Source organism: Sminthopsis crassicaudata, chromosome 1 (assembly GCF_048593235.1).
Source record: "Sminthopsis crassicaudata isolate SCR6 chromosome 1, ASM4859323v1, whole genome shotgun sequence".
In the NCBI taxonomy this organism is placed as follows: domain Eukaryota; kingdom Metazoa; phylum Chordata; class Mammalia; order Dasyuromorphia; family Dasyuridae; genus Sminthopsis; species Sminthopsis crassicaudata.
The window spans coordinates 46,330,748-46,358,154 of record NC_133617.1 but is presented as its reverse complement, the minus strand read 5'-3'; the positions used below and the strand labels follow the sequence as shown (position 1 = coordinate 46,358,154).

The window sequence follows — 27,407 nt, the reverse complement described above, 5'->3', positions numbered from 1 at the left end:
TTCCCCTCACCCTCAATAGAGAGGGTACCCGAAACTCATCTCCGCCCCCGCCGTGACGCAGAGTCAGAAACCAGACATAGCGGGTATACCGCGTTCATCCTTTATTGTGGCCCCCGCACCTCCTAGTCCTGCTACAAAAAGGCCCGGGCCCGGCCCGTTCCGGCCCCATCGCCCCGCCCCGCCCCCTCCACTCCCAGCCGAGAGGCCGGGCCAGCAGCCGCGCAGCAGCCGAAGTCCCGCTGCGGCTCCACAGAGTCACTTCCTAAAAGCAAACCCTAAAACCATAAATAAGGCGCTCAAAGCGTCCAGTCCACTCCCACGAGGGGCTAAAAACTTCGCCTCGCGTCACTTGTCCGCCGGTCAGTTCACAAGCAAGGCGTTTTCCTGTGAAGTTTCCCTAGGAAGAAGCAGAGAGGCAAGGGTGGGAAGTGGGGAAGACGAGCTCCCCGGGACATCCCCCCTCCCCCCCGCACCCCCCAGGTCGGAGTACCTGGAGCAGCAACAGCACAGAAGGCTGCAGGCGGAGCCACTGCCGCGCCGGAACTTGCCCGAGGTGGGGCTGTCCTGACACTGGGCGATGTAGGCCTGGAGCTGGCTGCCCTGAGCCTCGCCCTCCGACTGGTGCTGCTGCAACAAGCAGAGAAGGGCTGCTGTGAGGGGGTGTCCACCACCGTGTGCAGAGTGGGCAGCTGAAATACGTGCATGTGTGCGTGCAGAAGGTGGAACAGCTGCAGTGCGTGAGCACGTGCGTGTTTGGGCCTAAAGGGCTGTGTCCCTGCAGCAGTTCGGCTGCCCCAGTGTGCATGCTGAGTGAGTGCAGGACCTGGGACATAACCAAGCACAAGTCACCAGGAGGTGCACCATAAAGCTCTATGGATAGGTCTGGGATGTGCATTTGTGAGATGCAGCTCCTGCCCGGGCCCTCCACATCCCAGAGGCTGAAGGAACCAGGATGGAGGGGCCCAGGACTGAGGCAGGCCAGGGACAAGCACATTTCCAAATGGGCCTTACCTTGATGGTCTCGTAGGAGCCGGTGATGAGAGCAATGAAGAGACTGAGAACCATGTAAATGAAGAGGCTGATGAAGGAGTAGAGATAGAGTTGGGAGAAAAGCCAGACCAGGCCACTGTGAGCTTGCATGGCAGCAAAAGTCACAAACATGTCATCCCCATTGATAAGTGAGAACAGGCACTCTGACACCATAGAGAGGGAACGAAACTGGAAGAGAGCAAAGAGCAATCAGGGTGAAAGAAACGGACTGGGAGGAAGGAGGAGAATGGGGAAAAGAAACAGAACCAGGGAAGAGAGCCAAATTAGAGTAACTCTCTCAAACAGCTGATCCCAATTGTTCCATTTCTCCCTCTTACATTCTCTACCAAAGTCCTCCTTTAAATGGTCATTATCTAGGACCCTAAGGCAGTCTAAGAGAGAAAAAGAGTGGCCACCCAAAAAGCCCCTTCCCCCAGGAAAGGACCTGACCCTCCTTCCCCTGCTTGATGTCCTAATGATCACCTTCATATGGTAGGGTCCCAATACTATCCAACCACAGAAACAGTAGCCCAGGTAGATGACGGCCACACAGCAGCAGAAACGCATGACACTGGGCAGAGCCACTCGAAGCGTGGCAATGAGGATCTGGAAGAGACCATAGTGGCCATCAAGGCTACCACAAGAGCTAGCCAGCCAGCCCTTCTCTCCCCCCATCTCCCAAGTGAGGGTAAGCAGGGGACCCACGGTCACAACCCTTGAAGCCCAGGCAGCAGAGTCTGGGCTCCCATCTCCCTCTTGCCCCAAGATAGGGAAGGCTTGGGTGCTGGCCTGGCTTCAAATCACACCCCCTCCCCAAAAGGCTGGGCAGGAGCCAAAGCTGTGAATGACGGGAAGGGGTCTGGGCTCACATTGTATTTCTGAAAGAAGGTAAGGTACCGGATGACGCCAACCCAGACCAGCAGAGTGGATGTGCCCAGCAGGATGCTGCAGACGTCATAGCTGGCCAAGTTCTGGGGACACAGGGAGCTCCATCAATTCTAGAGGGTACACAACCCCCGCCTGATGCAGTGGCCTCCTCAGCTATCCCCTTGCATATTGATCCCCATTCTCTGACATGTGACCAGGTATATGCTTATGTGCGCCTACTTATAGACTTGGAGGCAAAAGATAAGTCAGATGGGAAAGGGGGCTTGTCCAGGGTGAGGACAGCCAAGGAAACCAGAGGGTGATGAGGATGTCTACTGGCCCCAGAGGACACAGACACAGGAGAGAGAAGGGGAAGGGGCAGGGGAGGGGAGAAGACACCCAGCAGACACCAGAGGGACACTGACAAGCTTGGCGACCAAGGAGAAAGAAGGGTGACAAAGACAAGGTAGAGTTTTTACAGAATAGGAACAACAATTTCTTGGGGACACAACCCTAGCTGGGAAAAGGTGATAGACTGTGGGGTCTATGGTGGTCCTACCTTGAAATGTCCCCAGAGAATCTGGATCCCACAAAGGGAAAAGGTGCCTCCCTTTTACCCAGATCATGGCCTCTTGCAGGCTTATCATGGCTCTAATGAAGGCCATGTGGAGCAGGAATAAGGGTTGCCTTGGGAACACATCTTCCCCATTCCCTTAATCCAGCCCTTCTACAAGGAGGGGGGCTGCAAACTTCTATCTCCCCTTCCCCTTACACGACCTCCCATACCCCAAGGAGCCACTCCTCCCCTTCTGCTCTCCCCGCCCCCCAGCAAGGGGACCTGCCTGACTTCTTGGGACTGGGAGGCCGTGTCCCCCAGCCCACCTTGGACTCAATGCCAATCTTCATGATGGTGCCAGATATGGTGAGTATGTCACTGGCTACAAGAAGGATGTACCAGCCGTTCACAAACTCTAGCCGTTCCCACAGGCTCAAGACATGGCCCTGGCGGTGACGCAGGAAACGGGCAAATTCCTGAGAAATGGGGAGAAATGCTTCAAAAGGCCACCCAAGACCCCAGATTCACTTCCTTCTTCCCAGTAATCCTTGCTTTGGGAGGCAATTCCAAGACTATGAATGATGGGAGGGTGTCCCCAAGACCTTGAGTAACAGAAGACAGTGATTAGGGAGAAGGAAAAGAGGGTGACCCTAAATCTCACAGTTTGCAGCAGGAAACCACGCAGCAGGGAACGGGCACAGAGCAGGAAGGACAGGGCGCAGGTCAGAATCACTACCACATCGAAGAAGAGGCGGAACCGGTTGTCTCCTGGAGAAAATATGGTGTTTTGTGGGAGGCAAGAAAGTGGAGACCAAGGCTCTGCACAGGAAAGGGACAAAGGCAGAGAGAGCAGAGGGGTCCCAATGGTAGAGAAGCTGAAAGGACAAGCCTGAGGCTAGGTTCAGGGTCTTACCATGCCCAAAGACACTGGGATGTTTGCATTCCTGAATGTGGGCGCTGGTCTCTAAACGGATAGGAACTCGCCCACTGTGGGCTTTGTTGTCAAATGTAATCTGGAGAGAAAGCAAAATATCACTGATGATAAACGTGAGCAGTGCTGAAAAACAGGGGGAAGACCTGCTGAAACTGGTTCAGGATGAAACAAAATGATAGTCATAACCTCAACAGTTATGAGGGCACACTGTGTGCTGGGCGCTGTGCTGGCGCTTTACAATTATCTACTTTTAACCTTACAACAACTCTGGGAGGAAGTGCTATTTATCAACCCCATTCTTCAACTGAGGAAACTGAGGCAAACAAGTCAATTAAGGGGCTTGCCCAGAGGATTTGGGCCCACATTTGAACTTGGGTTTTCCTAATCCTAGCCCCAGTGGTCCTTGGCTGCCTATACACTGATGATAAATGGATCAATGAAGAGGACAATAAAGCTGACCAGGAGACAAACTAGGGAGCTGCCTCTACCTTCATCACCCGGGCACAAGGGGGAGGGTCTTCATCACTCTACCCCAGGGCTCCCAGCCTCAGCACAACGGCAAGTGCTCTCACCACAGCCCAACACAGACTTGTGAGGAGGCAGTGAAAGCATCAGTGACCCCATTCTAAAGAGAAAGAGGAGGCTCCAAAGGCTCAACCTCCTGCCCTCGCTGCTCCAGAGTCCAGAGGGATGCTGCACAAACCCTGTTGGAGGTAATCCCACAGGACCCAGGCCAGACTGAGGACCACCACAGTCAGCTTCCCAGCCTTTCCTTCCAGTCTGGGGATCTGTGAAGGTAGTCACGGGATGCTGGAGCAGGTCTGCAAGGGCCCTCACACTTCACAGAGAGAACAATGAGAGAGGCTTAGAGAAAAAGGGTTTCGCCCAGAGTCACACAGCTATGAAGGAGCAGAGCCTAAAAACTCCAAATCCAGTCCTTCCCTAACTCTGCTGCTTCCAAGTTCTAGCACCTTTTTAAACCAGGATGATCCCTTCACTCTCCTTGCAGTCCACCAAGTTCCTGCTGTCTCTCTGACCTAACTCCATCCTACTACTCGTCCCCCATCTTCAGTGACGACCTTTACCAGGCCCACTCTGGCCCACCTGGGGCTCTAGTCCCAAGGACAACTCATTGCTAATTCACAATTCGGCAGCCTCCCACCCTCCAGGACTTAAGGGCACCAACACAAGGCCGGCACAGAGAAGGCACTGCCTCCCTCCTGCCTTCGAGCCTGAGCTCACCAGAATGGTGAAAGTGTAACAGTCCGGTATTTCGTTGTTGATAATGGTCTGTAGGTTGATAGTCTTGAGCTGGAAGCGGATGGTGACGTTGATGAGCCTGAGAGATGGAGGGGAGAAGATGGAGTGAGGGGGAAGGGACAGGACCGCTACCCCCAGAAAAGCCCAGCAGGCTCTGCTTCTTCGGGGCAGTGAGGAGTGGTCAGGGTGGCTCTGCCAACCCTGCTACTGTGGTTTCCTTACCACCTCTGAGGAAGTCTATCTGCAATTGGAGTCAGTATAGCCTCCCTTCCCCCAGAGTCCCTTGTCAGAGGGGGTTGGGGGCAGCAAATGAAGACAACCAATAGACCCATTTCACAGACCCACAGAAAAAAAGAACAGAACCTGCAGAGGGGAAGCAGGGATCAGGAGGCAATTACTTGTGAAACTTGAGAGTGAAGTTCTTGTAGCTACTGCCTTGGGCCAGAAGGGAATCCTCATCTGGAGGCTGAGGATAGCGCTCGGCAGGATCCACTCTGATGCAATCTGGGAAGATAGGATGAGAATCGTGGAGACTCTGCCCCCGTTCCTTACCTCCAAGGGAAGGGACAGGCAGTCTCTCCATGAGAGGCTCTACAACTGGAACTTCAAGTCTCCAGGCCTCCAAAACCCAGCACTGACTAGCAAGCAAGTTCAAGTTCTGCTAAGAGCTCTGGGGCATTCGTTCTGAGAATCAAAGGACCAAAAGAATATGGTTGCCATGAAGAAAAAAAAAAAACTGAATTTGAGATTCCAGCCCTGCCATTTATAGCTGGAGTAACCCTGGGGAGTAGCTCACCTAATCTCTCTCCCTTTCTGCAAAATGGGGACCCTCATGCTTGTACTTCCTCCCTCACAGGACTGTAGGGAGCAAAGTGCTTTGGAAACCTCACACTACTTCAGAGATGGAAGCTATCAGGATTATTAAGAATGGATTCCAAACACTAAAGAGATCAAGCTAAGTGCAAAGGAATGGAGAAAACTTTGTGAAAAGATTCAAGAGATCCTGAGAGCCCTTTGATTTTTGTCATAATGGATGCTTTTATCTTTGGTCATGGGGAGGTAGAGACATGTTTCCATGGCCAAAAATTTTAAAGAAAGGAGGGGGAAATCCAGGAGAGTAAAATAATATGTAAACCTTGGAAGGGATGAGACCAGGCATTGGGAGGAGGGTCCAGGAATATTCCCGAAAGATTCCCCACTTCAATCTCAGCCCTTCTCCTTCCCTCTACCCCTCATTATCCATATCCTCCATACTAACCAGTGATCACCATCGGATCGATGTCAAAGGTGTCATTGGCAGGATCGATGTGCCCATGACGATAATATTGTTGGCACAATGCCAGGGCCGAGCCGTTGGCCTCAGGGCCGCCCCCACCTGGCACATAGGCATATCTGCCCAGGGACTGCTCAGGGATCCGCAAGTACTGGCAGGTGGCAGACAGGTGGCAGGGGTAGGAAGGAAAGGAGTCATTACTCCTCCACCCTGAGCTCTGTCCCTATCCCTAAACTCCCCAATCCCAGCTTTATTTCCCTCCACATCTCTGTATCCTCATACCTGATCCACAGCAAAGATGATGGACTGGTTGAGGTCAGCCTGAGTATAGACAGCATAGCTATCATCAGCTCCATCTGTGTAATCCTTGAGGAAGAGATGTTTGAAAGCTACCGTGTTCTCCTCTCGAAACATCACCACGATCTGGTTACTGAGCCCAAACAGGATGAGCTGCCAAGGAGGGAGGCAAAGAAGAAGTGCCGGGGTGACGCTGAGGTAGAGCTGTCCCCATTTGCTGTGGCTCCGACTTTCCATCCCCAAGTCTCAAAGTTTTCAAAGGATAACTTCCACCCCAAAGATAATTACATCTCCTTTGTAGTCTAGGATGAAAATGGCATGGGGGTAGGGGCAAGGGAAGGAGAGAAAGAAGTCTCCTCACACACAAGAGAGGACGGGCCCTGGGAGAAGGGTAAGGTGGGGTGCCCACAGTCTGAAAACAAGGATTTCACCAGGGCTAAGAGTGGGGTAAAAGTACAGCTTTCCATCTTTCTCTTCCCCATACTTCGAGTGTTCCCCTTATTCCCCCATTACCCTCAGGTAGCCCCCAGGGGCACCTGGATGGTGACGATGAGGATCTTGGCAACCTGCAGCATCAGCTTGAAGGGCTTTCGACCCTTGGCCCGGAACTTGTCACAGGGGCTCATAAAGAAATACTTGAGACGCCGGCGCAGGTCTTCCTCCTCACTGACAGGTAGAGACTCTCCTTGGGACCCATATCCAGGACCAGAGCTGGGACTAAGCAATGGTGCTCGCTCTAGAGTTGGAGGGAAAGGGCCCTTAGAAACTGTGACTCCATATTCCCCAATTGATAAGTGGTCAAAAGATGCGTCTTAAGGGATGAAATCAAAGCTACCAATAGCTACATGAAAATATGTTCTAAGTTACTAATAATTTTTTAAAAATGCAAATTTATAGAACTTCAAGGTTCCACCTCATATCCATTCAGCCTGGCAAAGTTAACAAAAAAAAAAAAGAAAAAAAGAAAAATGGCAAATGTTGGAGGGATTGTGGGAAAATAGGGTATCAGTCCATTTATCAACTCCAAATCAGTTAAAGTTATTAAATGTAAGAATCTCCTGCAACCTAATAAAACCAGTACTGGGATTATAACCCATGAAGATCAAACAAAGAAAAAGACCTGTGTGCACAAAAATATTTTTATTTGAGTAGCAAAAAAAGTGGAAACTGAAAGGGCACCCAGAAACTGAAGAACAGCTAGACAGATTATGGCATGTGAATTTGGTGGAATAATATCATGCCGTAAGAAATGAGGAAGGGGATCCTATCAAAGAAATCAAGGATGACCTGTATAAACTGATGCAAAATGAAATAAGCAGAACTAAGAAAGCAATTTATACAATAATGGCATTACTGTAAAATAAACAACTTTAAAAGAACTCTGATCAATGCAATAACCAACAATAATTCCAGAGGACTCATGATAAAACACACCATCCACCTCCTAAAAAAGGTTACAATGAAGACTGAAACACACAGTTGGGGACATGGCCGGGGGCGAGGGGATTTATTTTCTTTCACTGTACATGTGCATAAATTGTTAATATTTCTTTCACTGTCAACAGGGGAAGGGGAGAAGTTGAATTTTCACTGATTGAAATTAAAACAAACACACAAACACTTTTAAAGGCCAACCTGGCATTAAGGGTTATCACTGATGACCAGCTTCACAGAAAGGAAGCTCAGACTTTTCAGTCTTGGGACAGCCCAGCCCATCTGAATTCCCTCAGCATCCTTTTCATAAGCACCATAAGAGAAAGAACCTCCTCCTTCTCTAGTCCAGGAAATCCCTGAATGCTACTCATTATATTTAGCCTTCCTAGGTCTGTTCTCTCATTTATAAAAATGAAGGCGTCAGACTTGGATCATTTTTGTGATCCCTCCCATCCCTTACACTAGGATCAATCATCAGAGAAGCCAAGAAAGCCAGCAGGTCACATCTCTGGTACTTAAACCCTGGCCTGGCCAGAGTCCTCCTCCTGCTAAGTAATAAAGTAACATTTCCACTGTGCTTTAAGATTTGGAAATCATTTTTCCTCAGAAATGAGTTTAAAAATGCAAGCATTGGAGCAACTGGATGTCTAAGTGAATAGAGCACCAGCCCTGAAGTCAAGGAGGACCCACGTTCAAATCTGGCCTCATACACTTAACACTTCCCGACTGTGACCCTGGGCAAGTCATTTGCCCCCAATTGCCTCAGAAAGAAAAAAAGAAAAAAAACAAGCATTAATTGTCCCCATTTCCTTGATAAAGAACTGATGCTTTATAAGGTCACATAATTGTCTGTCGATCCTACAACAAACAACTTCATTAATTCCAATGTTTTCAACCTCTCCAGTCTAGGGGCTACACAAGCAGATAAGGCATCAGCTGGCAGGAACTCCCAGGGAGAACAGAGACCACTGCTGGGAATCAATGTCCCTCCTAAAAACTATTCCTTTCATTTATCAGGCCTTCTTCTCAATAAAAAAAATTCCTAAAAAGGGTCTTTCTGCCTCTACTCCCTCATCAGCCACACAGTCAACATTTATTAAGTACTTACTGTGTGCCAAACACCACACTTAACATGGAGATACAAGGGAAGATGGTCCTTGCTCTTGGAGCTCTGGTCATCTGATCTCTGACCTTGTCTCTTAAATGAAACTCTTCTCAAAAAAGCGGCCAAGAATCCACCCCGTAAGTCTGGTTCTCTCCTCCAGCTCTTATTCCCTTGATCTTCCCTCAGTTTCTTCCCCCCAGGATGGGATAAAGCAGAACAGTGACAAAAGTTTCTTCAATGGTCTCCCAGCTTCCAGGCTCTTCCCTTCTCCCAAGGCTCTTGATTGCTAAATCAGATTTTTTAACGTATAACCCTGACCTCACTGCTCACCTGCTACTATAATAAGACTAAAAGAGATCCCTTTACTCAGCAGTTTTTCACAGTACAGAACTATGCTGCCTTTTGATTGGGTTTGAGTTGGACTCACCTGAAATAAGATTTCACAACCACTTGTGGCTGAGGAAAAATCCACGAGAAAGTGGCACTAGAGCTGAGCAGTGTATCCTGGACCTAGCAGACACAAGTTCAAAGGCAAGAAATCTGTTGAGAAGACAGTCAGTTATGCAGCCCAGGCTGGCTAGATCATAGGGTCCAGGAATGGAAGGATGGGCAATAAGACCAGAAAGAGAGCCTAAGTGGAAAGATGGGCTTAAAATGCCAACAGGGGAGCAAGCATTTTACTACGTGCCAGTACCTCTGAAAAGGCTCTGAGGTGAGAGACAGATGCGAGCATGGGAAACACCAGGAAGTGGCTCAGCCAGCCCCTCCAGTGCAGTAAGAAGGCTAAGGCCATAGGAAAGGTGATAAGGGGCTGATCCAGAGGTCACCTTGGGAGAGAAGGGGAGACCCTATGGGTCTCTGACAAAGATCCCATATATAATTATGGGATAAATAATAATATAATAAGAATTGCTTCTAATATACAAGAGCCATTCACCAAATGACAAACACTCAGAAGGCACAATGGATAGAGTGCTGAGCCTGGAACCAATAAGACCTGAGTTCAAATGTGGCCTTAGACACTTTCAAGCCACACAACCCTGGCCAAGTCACTTAACCCCTGTTTGCCTCAGTTTCCTCATCTGTAGAGTAAGGATAATAACAACAGCCTCCTTAAGGGATTGTTGAGAAGATCCAATAAGATATTATATGTAAAGACCTTTGCAAAACGTAAGTGACATATACATCTACTCTATTATTATTAGTTGAAGAAAATGCATTAGCAATTCCTGAAGGAAGAAATGCAAGCTGTCTACAGTCATGAGAAAAAAATGCTTCAAATCATTATTAGAGAAATGCTAGTTAAAGCAATTCAAGTTTCAGCTCATGTCCATTAGATTGGTAAAGTTTATAAAAAGGGAAGAGGCTCCATTAAAAAAAAAAAAAAAAAAAAAAAAAGGCAGTAAAACATTGTTGGTGCAGTTATGATTGCTTGGGAGAGCAATCTGGAGCTATCAAAATGGGGGTACCCTTCCAATTACAACTACATTCTCCCCTTACTTCCCAAGGAGATCAAAGTGAAAGTTCTGCATGTCCAATAATATTTACAGCAGCTCTTCATAGTGGCAAAGAACTGGAAATCAAAGAGGTATCCATCAATGGAGGAATGGTCAAACAAGTTAGAGTAGAATGTAACAGACAGAAAAGATGAAAAAAAGATTATTTTTAAAAAACCTGGAAGACCTGTATGAACTGAGTCAAAGTGAACAGAATCAGGACAATAATTTGTACTATGACATTTTGTAATTGAACAATTTTGAGAGACCTGAGCACTCTAATGAATGAAATAACAAGCTATGATCTCAAAGGACCAATGAAGAATGCTATCTATTTTTTACAGAGAAATGATCAACTAATGCAAAATGAGACACACATTTTTGGATATGCAATATACACTTGACTATGTATATTTGATATAAGGGTTTCCATTTTGTTTTGAGATTTCCACTCACCCAGTAGCATATGAGGAAAAAGGGGGATAAATTATTTAATGATTTAAAAAAAATTAAGAAAAATATTTCAAAATTGATTAAATATTGGAAAGGTCAATGAATTATATCTTGAGATGCCTTTTGGATTTCCAGTTAGAGATATCCAATAGCAGTTGTAGTAGAGAGATTATGCCTAGATATATAGATCTAGAGGTCCATTATATATATATATAAAATAAATGTAAGATTGCCAAGAGAAAATGTCAAAGACAAAACCTCAAAGGACCTCCATATAACTGTTATTTGTAAAAATAAGCCCTCCTCCCTTCTTTCCAGGGATAGCATATTATACATGTAAAACAATGCAGAAGAGCTGGTTTTGTTAAACTGCATTTTATGTTTCTTTTTCATTCTTTATTTCAAGAAATGCTTCAATGAGTATCAAAGAAGGGATGGATATATTTAGAATCAAGGTGATATAGAAACAAAAGACATCAATTTAAAATGTAAAAGGAGTAACTAAACAAATAGGAGAATCAGGAGAAGTGTCTCAAAACCTAGGGAGAATATTTAGAAAGAGGCAATGGAATACAGTCATACTTAAGATCACAGGCAAGAATGGATTGAGAATTGAGGAGGAAATAAAGGCAAGAAGTACAGTGACTTTTTTTTTTTTTTTTAAAGATTCTGAACGGGAAAAGAAAGAACTATAGAACAGCTTTGAGGGAGCACTCAAAGCAATAAGGGGTCAATTGGAAAGTTTTTAAAGGTGGGAAGATTTGGGTATGTTTGTAGACATATCCAAAGAAACCAATAGTGAGATAAAGGGGAACTGCCTTAAGTATCCAGCAGGCATCGGGAGAAAAGCTAAAAACAAGAATTGTAGAAGGATTGACTTAGCAAAAAGAAATACTTTCTCATCAGTCTGGAGCAAAAGAGGAGAGAATGGGGGACAATACTGAAGTGTCCAAAAGTTGGACAGCCAGTCAGTCAAGCTGAAGACAAGGTTCTCTACCTACAGGAAGGGAGCAAGAAGAGGAGAGAAGAGACACTTTGGCACTTTCCAGATTTATTTCCCCTTTCCGAATGACATTCCAGTTAAACCAGTTTTCAAAGTGTCCCCAGCCTCATTCTGTCCCTAGCGTCTGGGCTTTTTGCACAAGCTGTCCTATCAAGACTCCAATTCCACTTAAGCTCCTTAGATCCCTTCACCTAAAAGGATTTAAAAGGAGGCACACCTTTGAAAGGAAGTCTTTCCAGATTTCCTCAGCTGTTAGGAATCCCTCCCTTCATAGTTGGCTCTCAATACTTGCCTATTGACCTGCTTTGAACAAACTCTCCTCCCTTTCAATACAGCTTTCTCCTCTCTCTCCACCTCCAGTTTGAACAGTCCCCATTCCTCTGAATTGGTTCACCAAACTCCCACACTTTTAAGCATGGGTGTCTCCCCAAGTATTTTGTCCTGAGCTCTTTACTTTCAACCTTGGTGATCTCATCTGTTCTCATGAACTCAATTAGCATCCTCCAAGACTCCCAAATTTCTAAATCCAGTGCTTCCTTCTCAATGCCAGCTGAACGTGTCAGCCTGGACTTCCTGTTGGCAATTCAAACTCAGCATGTCTAAAACTGAAATTCTATTTCCCTTATTCCCAACTTCCCTATTTCTTTGGATGACATTACTGTCCTTTTAAACCCGATAATTCAAAACCTTGAAATCATGGGTGAAAGGGAAAGTTTTCTTTTCCTCTGCCCACAATCCTGTTAAATTCTTCCTCACATGTCCCCTCATCTACATTCACCCAGCATCATTCAGAATAACACTTAATCTAGATTTTTTTAAAAAAATCCTTCCTGCCAGTCTCTCCACTTTCCAATCCATCATTCTCAGTAGCCAGAATGATCTTCTGAAGGCACAAATTGGACCATGTCATTCCTCTGCTCGGGAGATTTCTGCAGCTCCCTCTAGGGCAGGAGTTCTGAGCATGGGGTCCACAGATCCCAACACCTGTGAATAAATGTCAAAAAATCTGCCAACACGGAGAGGAAATTACAGCTTTCTTCTCACTCATCTCAGACTGGAAGGTAGCATTTCCTTCAATAATTTAAAAACCTTCTTCCGGAATGGACGCTCTAGGTTTCATCAGTCTGCCAAAAGGGGTCTATAAAACAGAACAGATAAGGAGGCAGTCCCCAGCCTTACTCTATATTCTCCTCCTTCACGGCAGGCAGCCAGATCACAGCCTTGGCGCACCGACATTTGCGGGTCCCACCCCCGCCCAGCCAGGCGCCCTTCACCTGGGTTTTCCTTTGAGGATCAGTTCAGGGTTACCACTCTTCCTGATCCATTTCCTTGGAAGCTGGCTTCCTTTCCAGCTTTCCCACACTGTTTTGCCGGGATCTTCTCTTGGCCGGGCCATTCCTGACAGCGTGTTACACATCCCCGTCTCGGTCCCTGCCACCTTCCCCAGTGGCTCAGAGTAGGAGAGGGGCAGCTGTCATTGGGGGGAGAGCCACGTGACTAGGGGACTCTCAGACTCGGAGGGGGCTCCGGACCTGTCCCAGTCCTGGCTTATCCGTGCTTGGCCTCCTCGGTGTTTACACAATGCTCCTCTGCGACAACCCCAGACAGTCCCACTGGCACAGCCTTGGTCTCTACTGCTCTGCACTAGGCAGGGTATCCAGAGAGGAACAGACAACTCGGAAACTAACCCCGAGGATGCAGCGCCTGGGGAAGCGGAGCGTGAGTTCAAATCCTCCCCCTGACACGCAGGAGCTGGCCTTCCCTTTCCTGCCCCCTCTCCCCGCACCCTCGGCCGGCCCGGCTCGGGGCCTCCGCACAGGCTGCTTCCCCGGTCTCGGTGGGCCGGCTCCCTCCAGGCCTCGGCCAGAATCCCCGCCCCTGCCCTCCGGGACGATCCGGCCCAGGCCCGTCCGGACACGGTAGTACATCGGCCCCCTCAGATAGCGGCCTCTTGAGGGCGGGGCCAGCCTCGGGCCTCCTGGTATTCCCGGCACCCGCCCGGTATGCGACTGGCACACAGTAGGCCTGCATAACTGCACCCTGACTTGGCTAGGGGAGGATCCTCCCAGGCCTCCGTCCACCAAGACCCCGCGGTCTCCTCTGGGCCGAATCAGGACTCGCACCGAGCCGGCTGAGCGAAGCGGGAGAGGCTCGCGTCCCTGGAGTCCGGGGCCCAGCGCCGAGGACTTGAGGCTCGGGGGGCTCCTGACACCCCCAGCCTAGCTCCCGTGCCCCTTACCTGAGCCGCTCCGACCCGCGGGATCCGCCATGCCGGGCCTGCCGGGCCGGGCGAGAACCGCACAGCAGGGACTAGAGGATTCCCGGTTTCGGTCGCAGCTTCAGGCGCGGCTTCAAACCCGCCGCGTCAGCTGACCCAAACCCCGCCTCCAGCACGTGATGCGGAAAACCATGCGGCTAGCCCGATGACGCTACGCCTAGCCCGCCCCTTCCGCTTAGGAAGCGGAAGTGTCGAGGGAGGGCAGACACGTGACGCAGCGGGCCTCTCCCGCGTGACCGAGAGAGGAGGGGCCGCCCCGCGCCCTTGTCCGGGAGGCTGACGAGATGGAGGTCGTTCTTCTTCGGCTTTCTCCGCCCGTGTGCGCGTGTACGTCCCTACGTGCACGTCTCTCGACTTGGGGCCCTCCACGTGTCTGCACATGGGAACGCGTGTGCTTCTAGCCCCGGGCCCACGTGTGGCCGTGCGTCCGAGCAGGGCCGGTCCGGATTCGCTCCCTCTGTTCTCCCGTGCGCTGCAGACGCGCGTCAGTGTACACGTTCTCAGCTTTACCCACGTGGGCACGAGCTTGCCCGCTGTCAGGGTGGGACCGTGTGCCCATGGGCCTGAAGTCTCGGGGCCCACCCCCGCCCCCCTCCTCTTTAAGGAGCCCTGATCCTGGGAGTGCAGGGCGCCCTTTGATCTCCAGACTCCAAACCCCTGGAGTCACCAGTGACCTCGGGGAGAAGGGAGCCTGGAGTACGTGGGGCCGGGAAGAGTCCCGGGCTTTGTCCAAGATCCTCTCAGCCCCCGCCCCTCCGTGCACATCCGCGCCGCCGCCTGCCCGAGATAACCTCCCAGAGTGGACGGGGAGCCCTTCCCATGGCGCCCCCAGGCCCGGCTCCTTCAAAGGCACACCTTCATTTAGCGGGTCACTCCAGCCTCCGGGCTGGAGGCCCCTTTCCCACCCCAGAGACAGAGACTTTAAGAACAGAGATATAGGAAGAGTGGGGGGAAGTAGAAAGACAGGAAAGGAGCAGTCAGACCCAGAAAAGAAAAAAAAAAGAAAAAGGCAGAGAAAAACTGGGAAGCAAAACCAGGCAGAGAGAAGCAGACCGCATCTGGACACAGCCACAACAAGGACCCACAAGACATCAGTGGGAGGATTTTACTAACACCATGAGCCTCGGACAGTACAGCCTCGACCCCATTGCCAGATTCCCCTCCCACCCCAGACCCAAACTTCCCCAACTACAGCCCTCAGGCTCCCTGCCCCACCCCCCACCCACCCTTCCCCCATCCTGCCCTCACCCCTCAGGCCCTGGCGCTGCCTCTTCCCCTTATCCCCAGCTGGGCCCCTAAGCCAGGGAACTTCAGTTATCTCCATTATCTCCATCATCGCCATCGCTATTGCCACTGCCATCACCATCACCACCGTCATACTTGCCACCTTCATAGGTGGCATCGTCATCGAACTCCTCAGCACAGTCCCCACCTCCAAAGGTGGCATCGTCATCGAACTCCTCACCATAGTCCCCACCTCCAAAGGTGGCATCATCATCAAATTCGTCACCATAGTCCCCACCTCCAAAGGTGGTATCGTCATTGAATCCGTCACCATAGTCACCACCACCATAGTCATCTTCATTGTCCTCATCACCGTAGTTAGCACCTCTAAAGGTGGCATCCTCATCGAATTCTTCACCGTAGTCACCGCCACCGTAGTCATCTTCATGGTCCTCAGCAGCAGGAGCCCGGGTGGAGGGGGCCCCCGCAGAGGTCTCCTGGAGTCCCTCCTTGTCGCCATCATCCTGGACTCGCTCGTAGCCTTCATCTCCATCACCCCCGTAGATACCATCCTGGGCATCTTTCTTCATCTCCTCTGGGATGCCTTCATAGGCATCATTCTGGGCGCTCTTGTACACGTCATCTCGGCCACCTTGGAAGACATCCTGGGCATTTTCGTGTGCCCCCTCCTGCATTTCCTCGTAGCTATCATCATGGACTACCTCATAGACTTCATTCTGGACATTCTCATAGATGTTTCCCTGAGTACTCTCCTGGATGTCCTTGTAGATATTCTCCTGAAGGGCTTCCAAGTCAGCCATCTGTCTGCCCTCAAAAACATGATTCTGCATGCCCTCATATAGGCCTCCCTGGACACCGTCATAGATGCCGCTCTGGGCACCCTCGTGGACCCGCCGGTGCTTGGTGAGGCTGGAGGCCTGGCCGAATCCCTTGCCACAGATTCGGCAGCGGTAGGGACGCTCGCCAGAGTGCACATGGAGGTGCTGCAGGAGGGCAGAACTCTGGCCAAAGGCCTTGGAGCAGTGAGGACAGGCGTAAGGCCGCTCACCGGTGTGCGTGCGGAGGTGGTGCTGCAAGTTGGAGCTCTGGCCAAAGGCCTTGGAACAATGTGGGCAGCGATAGGGGCGCTCGGCTGTGTGTGTGCGTTGGTGCTGTAAGAGAGCCGAACTCTGCCCAAAAGCCTTGCCACACTGGGGACAGGAATAGGGCCTCTCACCTGTATGTGTACGTAGGTGTTTGAGCAGGCCAGAGCCCTGCCCGAAACCCTTGCCACAGACTGGACACTTGTGCGGGCGGGCACCACCATGGGTGCGTAGGTGCTGGGCTAGCAGTGAGCCGTGGCTGAAAGCCTTGCCACATCGTGGGCACAAGTGTGGTTTTTCACCACTGTGGCTGCTTCGGTGCTTCAGCAGCGTGGAACGCCAGCCAAAGGCCTTGCCACAGGCGCTACATTGGTAGGGGCGAGCACCAGTGTGTGTGCCACGGTGCTGGGCCAGCGTGGCTCCATGGCTGAAAGACTTGCCACAGTCAGGGCATCGATATGGCTTCTCCCCGCTGTGTGTACGACGATGCTGGCTCAGCCCTGAGCTCCGACGGAAGGAACGCCCACAGTCCGGGCAGTGGAAAGGCCTAGGTGGGCTGGGTGGCCGAGGGGCACTGGCACCAACACCAACACCAGAGCCTGCTGCCCCAGGAACTAGGTTTGCCAGACCTGGGGTACCTTCAAACCCAGAGCTTAAGTTGTTGTCCTGGCCTGGGAGACCAGACTGAGTAGAGGTAGGGGCACCATCTGGGTCAGAGAGGCCTTTGGGGGAATAGGTAAAGCCCTTGAAACCCTCAGGACCAGGACTAGTGCTGAGGCTGGCAGGTGAAGGAGCACCCTCTGGAGTGGGGAAGCGGCCCTCAGGGGTGGGGGTCCTGTCTGGGCCAGGGAAGGGGCCTTCAGGGCTGGGAGTATTGTCCAGAGATCCCTCTGGACTGGGGGCTCTATCTGGGACTGGACTGTCCACCACATCTGTGGGAAGAAGAGAAAGGATAATCAGGAGCTGGGGAATTGTGATAGAATGTTTCTTACTCATGGAGGGGACTCCCAGATTTCCTGTCTCCTTCCCCCAGTGGCCTAACTTTTAAATTACAAGAGTTAGGATCACAAGAGTTCAAGTTAGGAAGCATCTTGAGATGATTCTGCCTGATCCCTTCATTTTAAAAATGGGGAAATTGAGGCTAGATAGGCAGGGACTTGCTCAAGGTCACTCTTTCAGGCATGGAATTTCAAGCCGACCTCTCTGAGCCTAAAGCCCCAGTTTGGGCTGCCCCCCACTCACCAGATGCCCCGGCTTTCCTCTCCCTTCTTTCCTTCCTTCCTCCCTCCCTCCCTCCCTCTCCTTGCAGAGCTGGTGGTTCCCGGCAGGCCATCCCGGCTCTCACCTGCAAAGGGGCTTAAGAGGCAGCTGTCTTCTTTGTCGCTGTCCAGGGTCTCCCGGGGGGCCCGGCCCCGCCGTTTCACCTCCCCTCTCTCCATCCGAGTGCACACCCCACCAGCCTGGAGGACACAGCTCTGGCCAAGAAAGGAAAGCCGGGCTCAGGGGGAGGAGAGCTCGGCAAACATCCACCCTGGTCCCCGAGGCAGCTTGGGGAGCCGGGGCGCTCCCTCGCAGAGCGGGGGTCTGAAGAGAGACCGGCCTGGGGCTCCAAGCGCCCTACTCCCCTCCTAGGGCCTCAGTTTCCCGCCCCCCCCACCACCACTCAAGAAAGAGAACTGGCTTCAAGGCCCGGAGGTGCCGGAGACGAACTGGGCCAGTCCGGGGAGTATCCTTCCTCGCCAACCACCAACGGGAAGCCCCAGGCCGGAATAGGAGATGGGGGGGGGGGAAGGAGAAGCCGCTGCTCCCGCGCCCCCCCGCCCCCGCCCGGATTTCGGTAGAGGAAGCGGCGGACTTGAGGCCTGAGGGCCCGGCTCCTGCCCTCCCCCGGCCCCTCGTCCGCCAATCCTGGGATTAAGACTCACCACAGCCCCGCTCCCAGGGCTCCGGCCTCTGCCTCCCGCCCGCCCCGCCAGCCGCCCGGCGCCTCCCGCCGCCCAGAGTCCGAGCCCGAGCTCGAGCCCGAGCCGAGCGGGAGCTGCTGGGACTTGTAGTCCGCCGGCCCGGCCGCTCCACTCGGCCGTCGGTCGGTCCGCGGGTCTGGGGGCGGGGCTGGCTCCGGCAGGGTCACCCCGACCGACAGCCCGTCCGAGCGAGCGCGGGCGCGGGCGGCGCCGGCGCTCCAGACTCCGCTGCCCCTGCCCCTCCTCCTCCTCCACCTCCTCCTCCTCCTCGGCCGCCTCCCCCCACGCTGGCCCCTGGCCCCCGCCCCGCCCTGCGCCGCGCCGTCCCCTCCCCGCCCCCGCGCCGTCCCCTCCCTCCCTGACCCCCCCGAGGGGCCCTCCCCGCCCCCCGCGCGGACCCCGGCGCCGTCCCCTCCCCACGTGGTGCCCCCCCCCTCCCCGCGCCGAGTCCTCCGCTTCCCCCGCACCGGCCCCCTCCCACCCAACTCGGTCCCCTCCCTCCCCCCCAGCCAGTCCTGGCCCCCTCCCGGCACCTCCCCCCCTGCGCCGACCCTCCCCCCTCCCCCGCCTCCTTCCGACGCCGCCCACCGGTCCGGGGGCCCCTTGTGGGGGAGGGGCTGCTCCCCAGCTCTGGCGAATGTGGGAAGAGGAGCCGTTTCCTAGAGTGGTTCGACTTCTTTGTCCTGCTCGACCTCGCTGAGGCCAAGAGCCGCCCCCCGGCCCCACCGGGCTCCCGCGCCCGGACCTCCCCTAAGGGCAAAGGAGAGGCGCCCCCTCCCCCAGCCGCGCTCGGGCCGTTCTCTCTCCCTCCTCCAGAGAAACACACAGACCGATCCTCTTCCTTCCCCCCACCCCCCCTCCCCGCCCTCAGCGGTCAGTGCCTACAGTGGCCGAGGGCCAAGGCGCGGCGTTCCTGGAGCACTCAGACGCCGCCACGGCCGTGCCGCCTCTGCTCTGTTCCAGGGCCAGACATTTCCTCTAGGCAGGCCTAGAAAGTCCTTCCTAACTGTGCAGGTGCGAGGCTACGGGGTCAGAGGGGACACAACGGCGGCCACAGACCCGGAGGAGCCCCAAGCCCAGCCCCCCAGCCAGGCCTCGACTTCTCCCAACGTCCCCAGCCCGCTCTGACCCAAGAGAGGCGCCCGCGGAAGCGGATCATCTCTTCTGGTTCCTCAATTCCCCCGCCAGCGGAATTCGCTCCTCCCGCTTCTCCTTCTCCCCGTAGCCCTCTCAGGCGCCTCGAGGGCCCCCGATTTCTTTCCTCCTCCCGCCCAGCTTGCTACAAAGTGGCTTCTCTCTCCGGGCAGATGCCAACAGCCCATGCCGTGTGCAAGCTGTGTCAGCCTGGGGCCTAGGCTAGGAATTGAGAGCCGGAGGACTAGCTCTTTACAACTTTTTATAAAGAAGTGATAGCTAAGAGCCTGTGAGACAACTTTGCAACCACAAAACTCAATTGTAGTTACAGTGTTCTATATCTCCAGTCCCTCAAACACTTAAGCGGTGGAAGCACAATCAGCCCCCTGCCCCGCACCTTACAGAAAGCTCCAGGCATTGCCAACCTGACTCAGAGACATTGTTTTCAGTTTTGTCCACTTCTGGGGACTGTCCGCGTGGACACTCTTGCCTCTGATCCAGGCTCCTTGCTTTCTTCTAGATTTACAGTTCTTCAGAGCTCAAGTTGTGCAGAGCATGGAGTTCCTTCTTAGCTCCGGTATCCACGGGGTTTTCGTCAGCACTAGCCCCAGAAGGCATACATGAAAGTCACATAGGGTGAGTGGACTCTGAGGTGCATTATTAGAAGGAAAGCCTCTATCAGTGGCCTCCAAGATCCTTTGAAGAACTTAATATCTAAAAATACAAATTAGCCCTAAAGCCTCCTCCATCTGCTTTCATTGTGACTAGCAGTATCCTAGAATGAGATGCTGAATCTTAGTTTTTAAATGTTCAGAGCAATCTTGGACAATTCTTTGTGACCCCATTTGGGGTTTTATTGGCAAAGATACTGGAGTGTTCTCTCATTCCCTTCCACAGTTCATTTTAGAACTGAGGAGACTGAGGCAAACAGGGTTAAGTGAATTGCCTAAGGTCACGCACCTAATAAATGTTTGAGTTCACATTTGAACTCGGAAGATGAGTCTGGGAAATGTAGTCCAGCACTTTATCCACTGTGCTACATTGCTGCCCTTTAGACATTCTACAAACAAGAAATTCATTATTGATGTTCTGAATGTGAACAAGGACCAGCAAACTGAGGAAACTAACCAGTAAACACAAACACAGCCAAATATATATAGGGCTTTAAGGTTTGAAAATATTTTACATGTTAGTCAAGTGATATAATCAAAGATTTGATGGAGTAAGAAAAAAAAAGAAATATTTGTTAAATTCCTACTATGTGCTAAGCATTTTTTGCAACTATTCTCACAAGTTTGTAAGGTAGATGCTATTATGTCCATTTTACAGTTGAGAAAACTGAGGAAGACAAAGGTTAAGTGACCCGTTCAGGATCCCACAGCTGGTAAGTATCTGCAACTAGATTTGTTTTCAGTTTTTTGTGGAGTTTGTGACTCCCAAGCCCAGCATTCAATCATTTCAGGGCAATAATAAATACAATTTCACGGGAAATTGAGTCATCTTGCCTTGGGAGGGGAGGTGGGAAGGGGTTCATATTGAGTAAGACAAGGCAAAAGGACCACATTGAAAACAGTTGCAGGTTGAGAACCAATCAGGAAGGAAGGAGAAAGTTTTTGGGGAGAACTTAAGATCTTTCAAAATCAAGCCTGCATGAAGATAGACTTAGGGAAAAGATAATAAGACTAAAAAATGAAACAAATTAAAGCCTTGTATATTATTCTGAATCTTCAAACCATATACTTCGAGAGGACTAGAAAAGGCCTTTTTCTTCTTCATTCACATCCTACTTTTTGTGACCCCATTTGGGGTTTTCTTGGCAAATACACTAAAATGGACTCCTTCTCCAGCCCATTTTACAGATGTGGAAACTGAGGCACAAGTGATTTGTCCATGGTCACACAGCTAGTGAATGTTTGAGGCTGTTTTTGAACTCGGGAAGATTCATCTTCCCGATTCTAAACTTGGCATTCTTCTACTATCTAGTTGTGAGAAAAGAGCCTAATTATGGAGAATATTGCACAGTACAATGGAAGAAGGGAAGGGAAGGGAAGGAGGAAAGGAAGGAAGGAGAGAGAAAGAGAGAGAAGGAGGAAACTGGTAAATCTAAAGAAGGAAAAGCATACTATTGAGGTAGTTATTTCCTGTTTAGGTTGTCTTTCAGCATGGACTGACTTGCACTCTGGGTGATTGCGGGCAAGTCATTCAACCTATCTGGGTCTCAATTTCTTCATCTGTAGAGTGAACCAGATGAGTTCTCTTCTGCATAAAGGTCAATAATCAATTAAAATAAAGGTCAACAGGAGATCATGATATACTTCAACAACAATACTATATGATGATCAATTCTGATGGATGTGGCCATCTTCAACAATGAGATGATCTAAATCAGTTCCAATAGAGCAAAAATGAACTGAACCAGCTACACCCAGTGAAAGAACTCTGGGAGATGACTATGAACCGCTACATAGAATTCCCAATCCCTCTAATTTTGTCCACCTGCATTTTTGATTTCCTTCACAGGCTAATTGTACATTATTTCAAAGTCCGATTCATTTTGTACAACAAAACAACTGTTTGGACATGTATACATACATTGTATTTAATTTATACTTTAACATATTGAACATGTATTGGTCAACCTGCCATCTGGGGGAGGAGAGGAAAAATTGGAACAAAAGGCTTGGCAATTGTCAATGCTGTAAAAGAACAATCTCTCTCCTACAACTGCTATTGGATATCTCTAACTGGAAATCCAAAAGGCATCTCAAGATATAATAATATAATTGTTCATAGTCATCTCCCAGAGTTCTTTCGCTGGGTGTAGCTGGTTCAGTTCATTACTGCTCAATTGGAATTGATTTGGTTCATCTCATTGTTGAAGATGGCTACATCTATCAGAACTGATTATCATATAGTATTGTTGTTGAAATATACAACGATCTCCTGTTCCTGCTCATTTCACTCAGCATCAGTTTGTGTAAGTCTCTCCAGGCCTTTCTTGAAATCATCCTGCTGGTTATTTATTATAGAACAATAATATTCCATAATATTCATATACCACAATTTATTCAACCATCCTCCAACTGATGGGCATCCACTCAGTTTCTGGCCACTACAAAGAGGGCTGCCACAAACATTCTTGCACATACAGGTCCCTTTCCTTTCTTTAAGATCTTTTTGGGATATAAGCCCAATAGAAGCACTGCTGTGTCAAAGGCTATGCACAATTGGATAACTTTTTGAGCATAGTTCCAAATTGCTCTCCAGAATAGCTGGATGTATTCACAATTCCACCAACAATATATCAGTACCCCTGTTTTCTCACATCCCCTCTAACAATGTGCATTATCTATCCCTGTTATTCTAGCCAATCTGAAAGGTGTATAGTGGTATCTCAGAGTTGTCTTAATTTGCATTTCTCTGATTAATAATGACTTGGAGCATCTTTTCATATGGGTAGAAATAGTTTCAATTTCTTCATCTGAGAATTGTCTGTTCATATCCTTTGACAATTGGAGGATGGCTTGATTTCTTATAGAGTCAATTATGAGGACCAATTCTGATGGAAGTGGCTATCTTCAACAATGAGAGGATCCAAATCAGTTCCAATTGATTAGTAATGAACAGAACCAGCTACACCCAGCAAAAGAACACTGAGAAATGAGTGTGGACCATAACATAGCATTTACACTCTTTCTGTTATTGTTTGCTTGGATTTTTTTTTTTCTTCCCAAGTTATTTTTACCTTCTTTCTAAATCGGATTTTTCTTGTCTAGCAAGACAACTGTATAAATATGTATACATATATTGTATTTAACATATACTTTAACATATTTAACATGTATGGGGGAGGGGGAAGGGGAAGGAGGAGAAAAGTTGGAATAGAAGTTTTTGCAAGAGTTAATGTTGAAAAATTACCCATGCATATGTTTTGTCAATAAAAAGCTATAATAAAAAAAAGAAAAAGAAAATTACTCTTTGAAAATTAGAATTGGGTAAGGGGAAGTCAGTGAAGCTATGAGAGACCAAGAAATAACAAGACAGATTATAAAGAATGAAAAAATAGAACAGAATGTGAAACATAAGAAAAGCAAATCTAGAGAATAGATCAAGAAGAGAAAATACATGAATAATTGGACTGCTTAAAAGTTGTGACCAAAAAAAATGACACAATAATGCAAGAAATAATCCAAGAAAATTATCCTGCAGTGATAAAACATTAGGGGAAAGTAGAAATAGAAAAAAATCTACTGATCACCACCTCAAAGAAATCTTTTATAGTAAACACACAGGAATATTATTGCCAAATTTCAAAACTCCCAGATTAAAGAAAAAATTTTGCAAGAAACAAGAAAAAAACAATTCAAATAGACTAGAGCTATAATTAGAATTGTACAGAACTTGGCAACAGCCACAATAAAAGACCAAAAGTCCTGAAATCATATCTACCAACAATCAAAGTTGACGTAGTTCCAAAGGACTGACTTGTGATGCCATCTGCACCCAGAGAGAGGACTGTGGAAACTGAATATGCATCACAACATAGTAGTTTCACTTTTTTTTGTTGTTGTTTGCTTGCTTTTTGTTTTCTTATTTTTTTCCTTATTGATCTCATTTTTCTCATGTAGCATGATAATTGTGGAAATATGTATAGAAGAATTGCACATATTTAACGTATATTGGATTACTTACTGTCTGGGGGGAGTAAGGGAGGGAGAAAAAAATTTGGAACACAAAGTTTTGCAAGGTTGAATACTGAAAACTATTCATATATTTTGAAAATAAAAAGCTTTTTAAAATTAATGAATAAATAAATTTTAGGACTGATTTAAAAAAAAAACTAGACCTACAACCAAAAATATAATATCCAGCAAAATTATAATACAAAATGAGAAAAAAATGGACATTTGCAGATTTTTAGGACTTTCTAGTAACCAAACCTGAACTTAATGGAAAATTTAATGTATAAGAGTCAATATCAAAGATCAATTTCAACATGGACAGAATTTTAAGATTGACATCAACAACAGGGTAGCTCAAAAGAAAGATTGGGGCAGAGTTAAGGTAAAAATAGTGATCTTGTTATACAAATGAGGTACACAGGAAAAATAGACACAGAGGCATTAGAGGTGGGAGGAGGTTCATAGTTCTGGAGACCTATTCACATCAGGAATCGATTCAACAGGCAACATTACATATATACCATGAAGAGTATAGTATCCTCCAAAATGTCTGATTTTTTTCTTACAGATTTTCAAAATATATGAAAAATAAGGGAGGAGGAATGGGAAGATGGAGAAACAAAGGATAGGGGAAGAAGATCGGGGAGGGATCCTTGGGTGGAGGGAGATTAAGTAATAGCAAGGCAAATTAAAGAACAGAACAAAGCAAAGAGTCAGTAGGCATTGGAAAGATATGTGTATGTGTAAATGGGGAGAGAGGAGGATGGGGTGTGTGTGTGTGTGTGTGTGTATATGTGTATATGTATATATCTACATTATGTATTCAAAAATATATTCTTATCTATAACCTGCTTGGGGATGGGGAGAATGAAAGGGGGAAAAAATAAAAAGAATGCACAGCAGAGAACAAAAGAACAATTTACAAGGAAGTAATAAAAAGATGGACACTCATGAATATAATTTCATAGCTACTAGTATATACTTTCTTGAACTGGTAATTTGTTGTTAAATATTTTTAATCTTCCCTGATGTTCTGCTGGACACAAGACAAAAATAGTTAAAGAATTAGTTAGCATTATGTTTATGAACATGTGCATATAATATGTATATATACATACATGCATATAACTGCATATGGATATATAAGCACACAGTAAAACAGCATAATTTGGGGTGGGGTGAGAGCATTATCAACTCAAGGCATCAAGAAAGGTCACCCAGAGGTAGGGCCACTTTCCTTGAGTCTTCAGGGACTGAATGATTCTAAAATGGGGAAATGAGAAGTGAGAAGGTTCTGGGCATGGGGAGAACCTGTGTGAAAGCACAGATGACACAAATGTTTACATATATATGTAAAACCCTACTATACATTTTTCTTATTATCACTTCTTTCTCTAGAAAGGAACAGCATCCTCCTTCATAGGTTCTTTGTAGTTGATTTGAGTATTTACAGTACTCAAATACAAGTCACAAGACTTAGAAACAAGTTAACATCTGTTGTATTTTTATTGATTTTTAAAAAAATTAAACATTTCCATTTACATTTAAATCTGGCTCTGTACTGTAGCAGCTCACAGGGTCTATGATATAATGAACAATATTTTCTTTTTTTTTAAATTAAAGCTTTTTATTTTCAAAACATATGCATGGATAATTTTACAACATTGACCCTTGCAAATTTTCCCCTCCTTCTTCCCATTCCCTCCCCTAGCTGGCAGGTAGTTCAATACATATTAAATATGTTAAAATATATGTTAAAACCAATATATGTATACATATTTATACAGTTATCTTACTGCACAAGAAAAATCAAATCAAGAAGGAAGAAAAAAACTGAGAAAACAAGATGTAAACAAAATGGATAATTTCTCAACATTGATCTTGTGTTTGAAATTTTCCCCTCCTTCCCTCCACTCCCTCCCCTAGATGACGAGTAATCCAATATGTTATACTTATTATAATTTATATGAAATCCAATATATGTAAACATTTTATACAATTATCTTGCTGCACAAGAAAAATCAGGTCCAAAAGGAAAGAAAATGAATAAAAAAACAAAATGCAAGTGAACAACAACAAAAAGAGTAAGAATGTTATATTGTGATCCATACTCAGTTACCACAGTCTTTTTTCTGAGTGTAGATTGCTCTTTTCATTACAAGACCATTGGAACTAGCCTCAATCACCTCATTGTTGGAAAGAGTTACATCCATCAGAATTGATCATCATATAATCTTGCTGTTGCTGTGTACAATGATTTCCTGGTTCTCCTCATTTCCCTTAGTATTAGTTCATGTAAGTCTCTCCAGGCCTTTCTGAAATTCTCTTACTGGTCATTTCATACAGAACAATAATATTCCATAATACTCATATACCATAACTTATTCAGTCATTCTCCCAACTGATGGGCATCCACTCAGTTTCCAGTATCTACACAAAGGGCTGCCACAAACATTTTTGCACATGTGGGTCCCTTTCCTTCTTTTAAGATCTCTTTGGGATATAAGCCCAGTAGGGACACTGATGGATCAAAGGGTATGCACAGTTTGATAACTTTCTGAGCATAGGATCAACAATATTTCCTTGGTTCTATCCAGTTCCCTCTTTATTATTTTAACCAGCTCATCATTTTTTATAGCATAGTGGTATTCTATCACAATTATATGCTACAACTTGATTAGCCATTTCCCAATAGACAGGCATCCCTTCAAATCCCAGTTTTTTATCACCACAAAGAGAGCAACTTTAAATATTTTAAAATATGTGGCTTCTTTTCTTTTTTCCCTAATCACCTTGGAAAACGAACTAAAGTGGTATTGCTGAGTCAGAGAAAATACATATTTTTCCAACTATGGATAATTCCAGATTGCTCTCCATAATGGTTGGATCAGTTCACAGTTCCACCAACAGTGAATTAGTGTCCCAGTTTTTCCACATCCCCTCCAATATGTCTCTTTTTCCTTCTATTATTTTAGCCAATCTGACAGGTGAAAGACAATTATCTTTGGTATGAAGGACCAAAAAATTTTAGGCAGATTTTCCAGATTACTAGGGTGTTGCTTTCCTAAAACCCCCAGTTTGGAAGGGATAACTATAATTGCTAACATTTATGTAACACTTAATATGTGACAGATACTATGTTAAGTGATTTGCGATTATGACTCACATTTGATCTTAATAACCATTCTGGGAGGTGTTTTATTATTATCCCTATTTTACAGGAAACTGAAGCAAAGCAATTAAGGAATTTGTCCAGATCACACAGCTTGTTTGAGACTGGATTTAATTCAAATCTTGTTGACTCCAAGGCCCCAG

General features: G+C 47.8%; 3 protein-coding genes across 9 annotated transcripts in view; 1 reads left to right on the top strand and 2 right to left on the bottom strand.

Annotated features, from left to right (window-relative positions):
* Nucleotides 1-86: 86 nt before the first annotated feature.
* Nucleotides 87-14,107, bottom strand: MCOLN1 (mucolipin TRP cation channel 1). 7 transcript variants are annotated; one of them, XM_074300753.1, is made up of 15 exons: nt 13,947-14,092; nt 9,183-9,265; nt 6,753-6,952; nt 6,202-6,369; nt 5,905-6,070; nt 5,045-5,150; nt 4,629-4,725; nt 3,366-3,465; nt 3,114-3,220; nt 2,779-2,928; nt 1,899-2,000; nt 1,513-1,635; nt 1,012-1,218; nt 491-627; nt 87-397 (listed from the first exon to the last, which is right to left on the bottom strand). In XM_074300753.1, the coding sequence occupies exons 3-15, from the start codon at nt 6,840-6,842 to the stop codon at nt 361-363; spliced, it is 1,590 nt and encodes a 529-aa protein (XP_074156854.1). In that variant the 5' UTR covers nt 6,843-6,952; nt 9,183-9,265; nt 13,947-14,092; the 3' UTR covers nt 87-360. The 7 variants fall into 7 exon arrangements, with proteins under 7 accessions (XP_074156854.1, XP_074156863.1, XP_074156834.1 ...); XM_074300762.1 differs by lacking the exon at nt 9,183-9,265 and adding an exon at nt 12,982-13,411 and having other exon boundaries at nt 13,947-14,087; XM_074300733.1 differs by lacking the exon at nt 9,183-9,265 and having other exon boundaries at nt 1,012-1,078; nt 13,947-14,107.
* A 969-nt stretch (nt 14,108-15,076) lies between these two features.
* ZNF358 (zinc finger protein 358) lies at nt 15,077-18,544 on the bottom strand. Its single transcript, XM_074300673.1, has 3 exons — nt 18,238-18,544; nt 17,658-17,787; nt 15,077-17,244 (listed from the first exon to the last, which is right to left on the bottom strand). Exons 2-3 carry the CDS (start codon nt 17,749-17,751, stop codon nt 15,296-15,298), a joined length of 2,043 nt encoding a protein of 680 aa, XP_074156774.1. The 5' UTR covers nt 17,752-17,787; nt 18,238-18,544; the 3' UTR covers nt 15,077-15,295.
* A 608-nt stretch (nt 18,545-19,152) lies between these two features.
* PEX11G (peroxisomal biogenesis factor 11 gamma) overlaps nt 19,153-27,407 on the top strand; it is a 48,638-nt gene continuing 40,383 nt past the window's right edge. Inside the window, exons 1-3 of the mRNA XM_074300794.1 lie at nt 19,153-19,290; nt 19,931-20,046; nt 20,740-20,794. The gene's annotated coding sequence lies outside the window, so the exon portion shown is untranslated. The remainder of the gene's footprint in view (nt 19,291-19,930; nt 20,047-20,739; nt 20,795-27,407) is intronic.

Excerpts from the sequence above, each read along its gene's own strand:
- ZNF358 (XM_074300673.1), bottom strand. The coding sequence starts at position 17,751 with ATGGAGAGAGGGGAGGTGAAACGGCGGGGCCGGGCCCCCCGGGAGACC. Across the intron at positions 17,245-17,657 it reads CCTCTTAAGCCCCTTTGCAG|ATGTGGTGGACAGTCCAGTC; the intron begins GTGAGAGCCGGG and ends TTCTTCCCACAG.
- MCOLN1 (XM_074300715.1), bottom strand. The coding sequence starts at position 13,977 with ATGGCGGATCCCGCGGGTCGGAGCGGCTCAG. Across the intron at positions 6,953-13,946 it reads CGCGGGTCGGAGCGGCTCAG|AGCGAGCACCATTGCTTAGT; the intron begins GTAAGGGGCACG and ends CTCCAACTCTAG. Across the intron at positions 2,001-2,778 it reads AGATTGGCATTGAGTCCAAG|AACTTGGCCAGCTATGACGT; the intron begins GTGGGCTGGGGG and ends CTGTGTCCCCAG.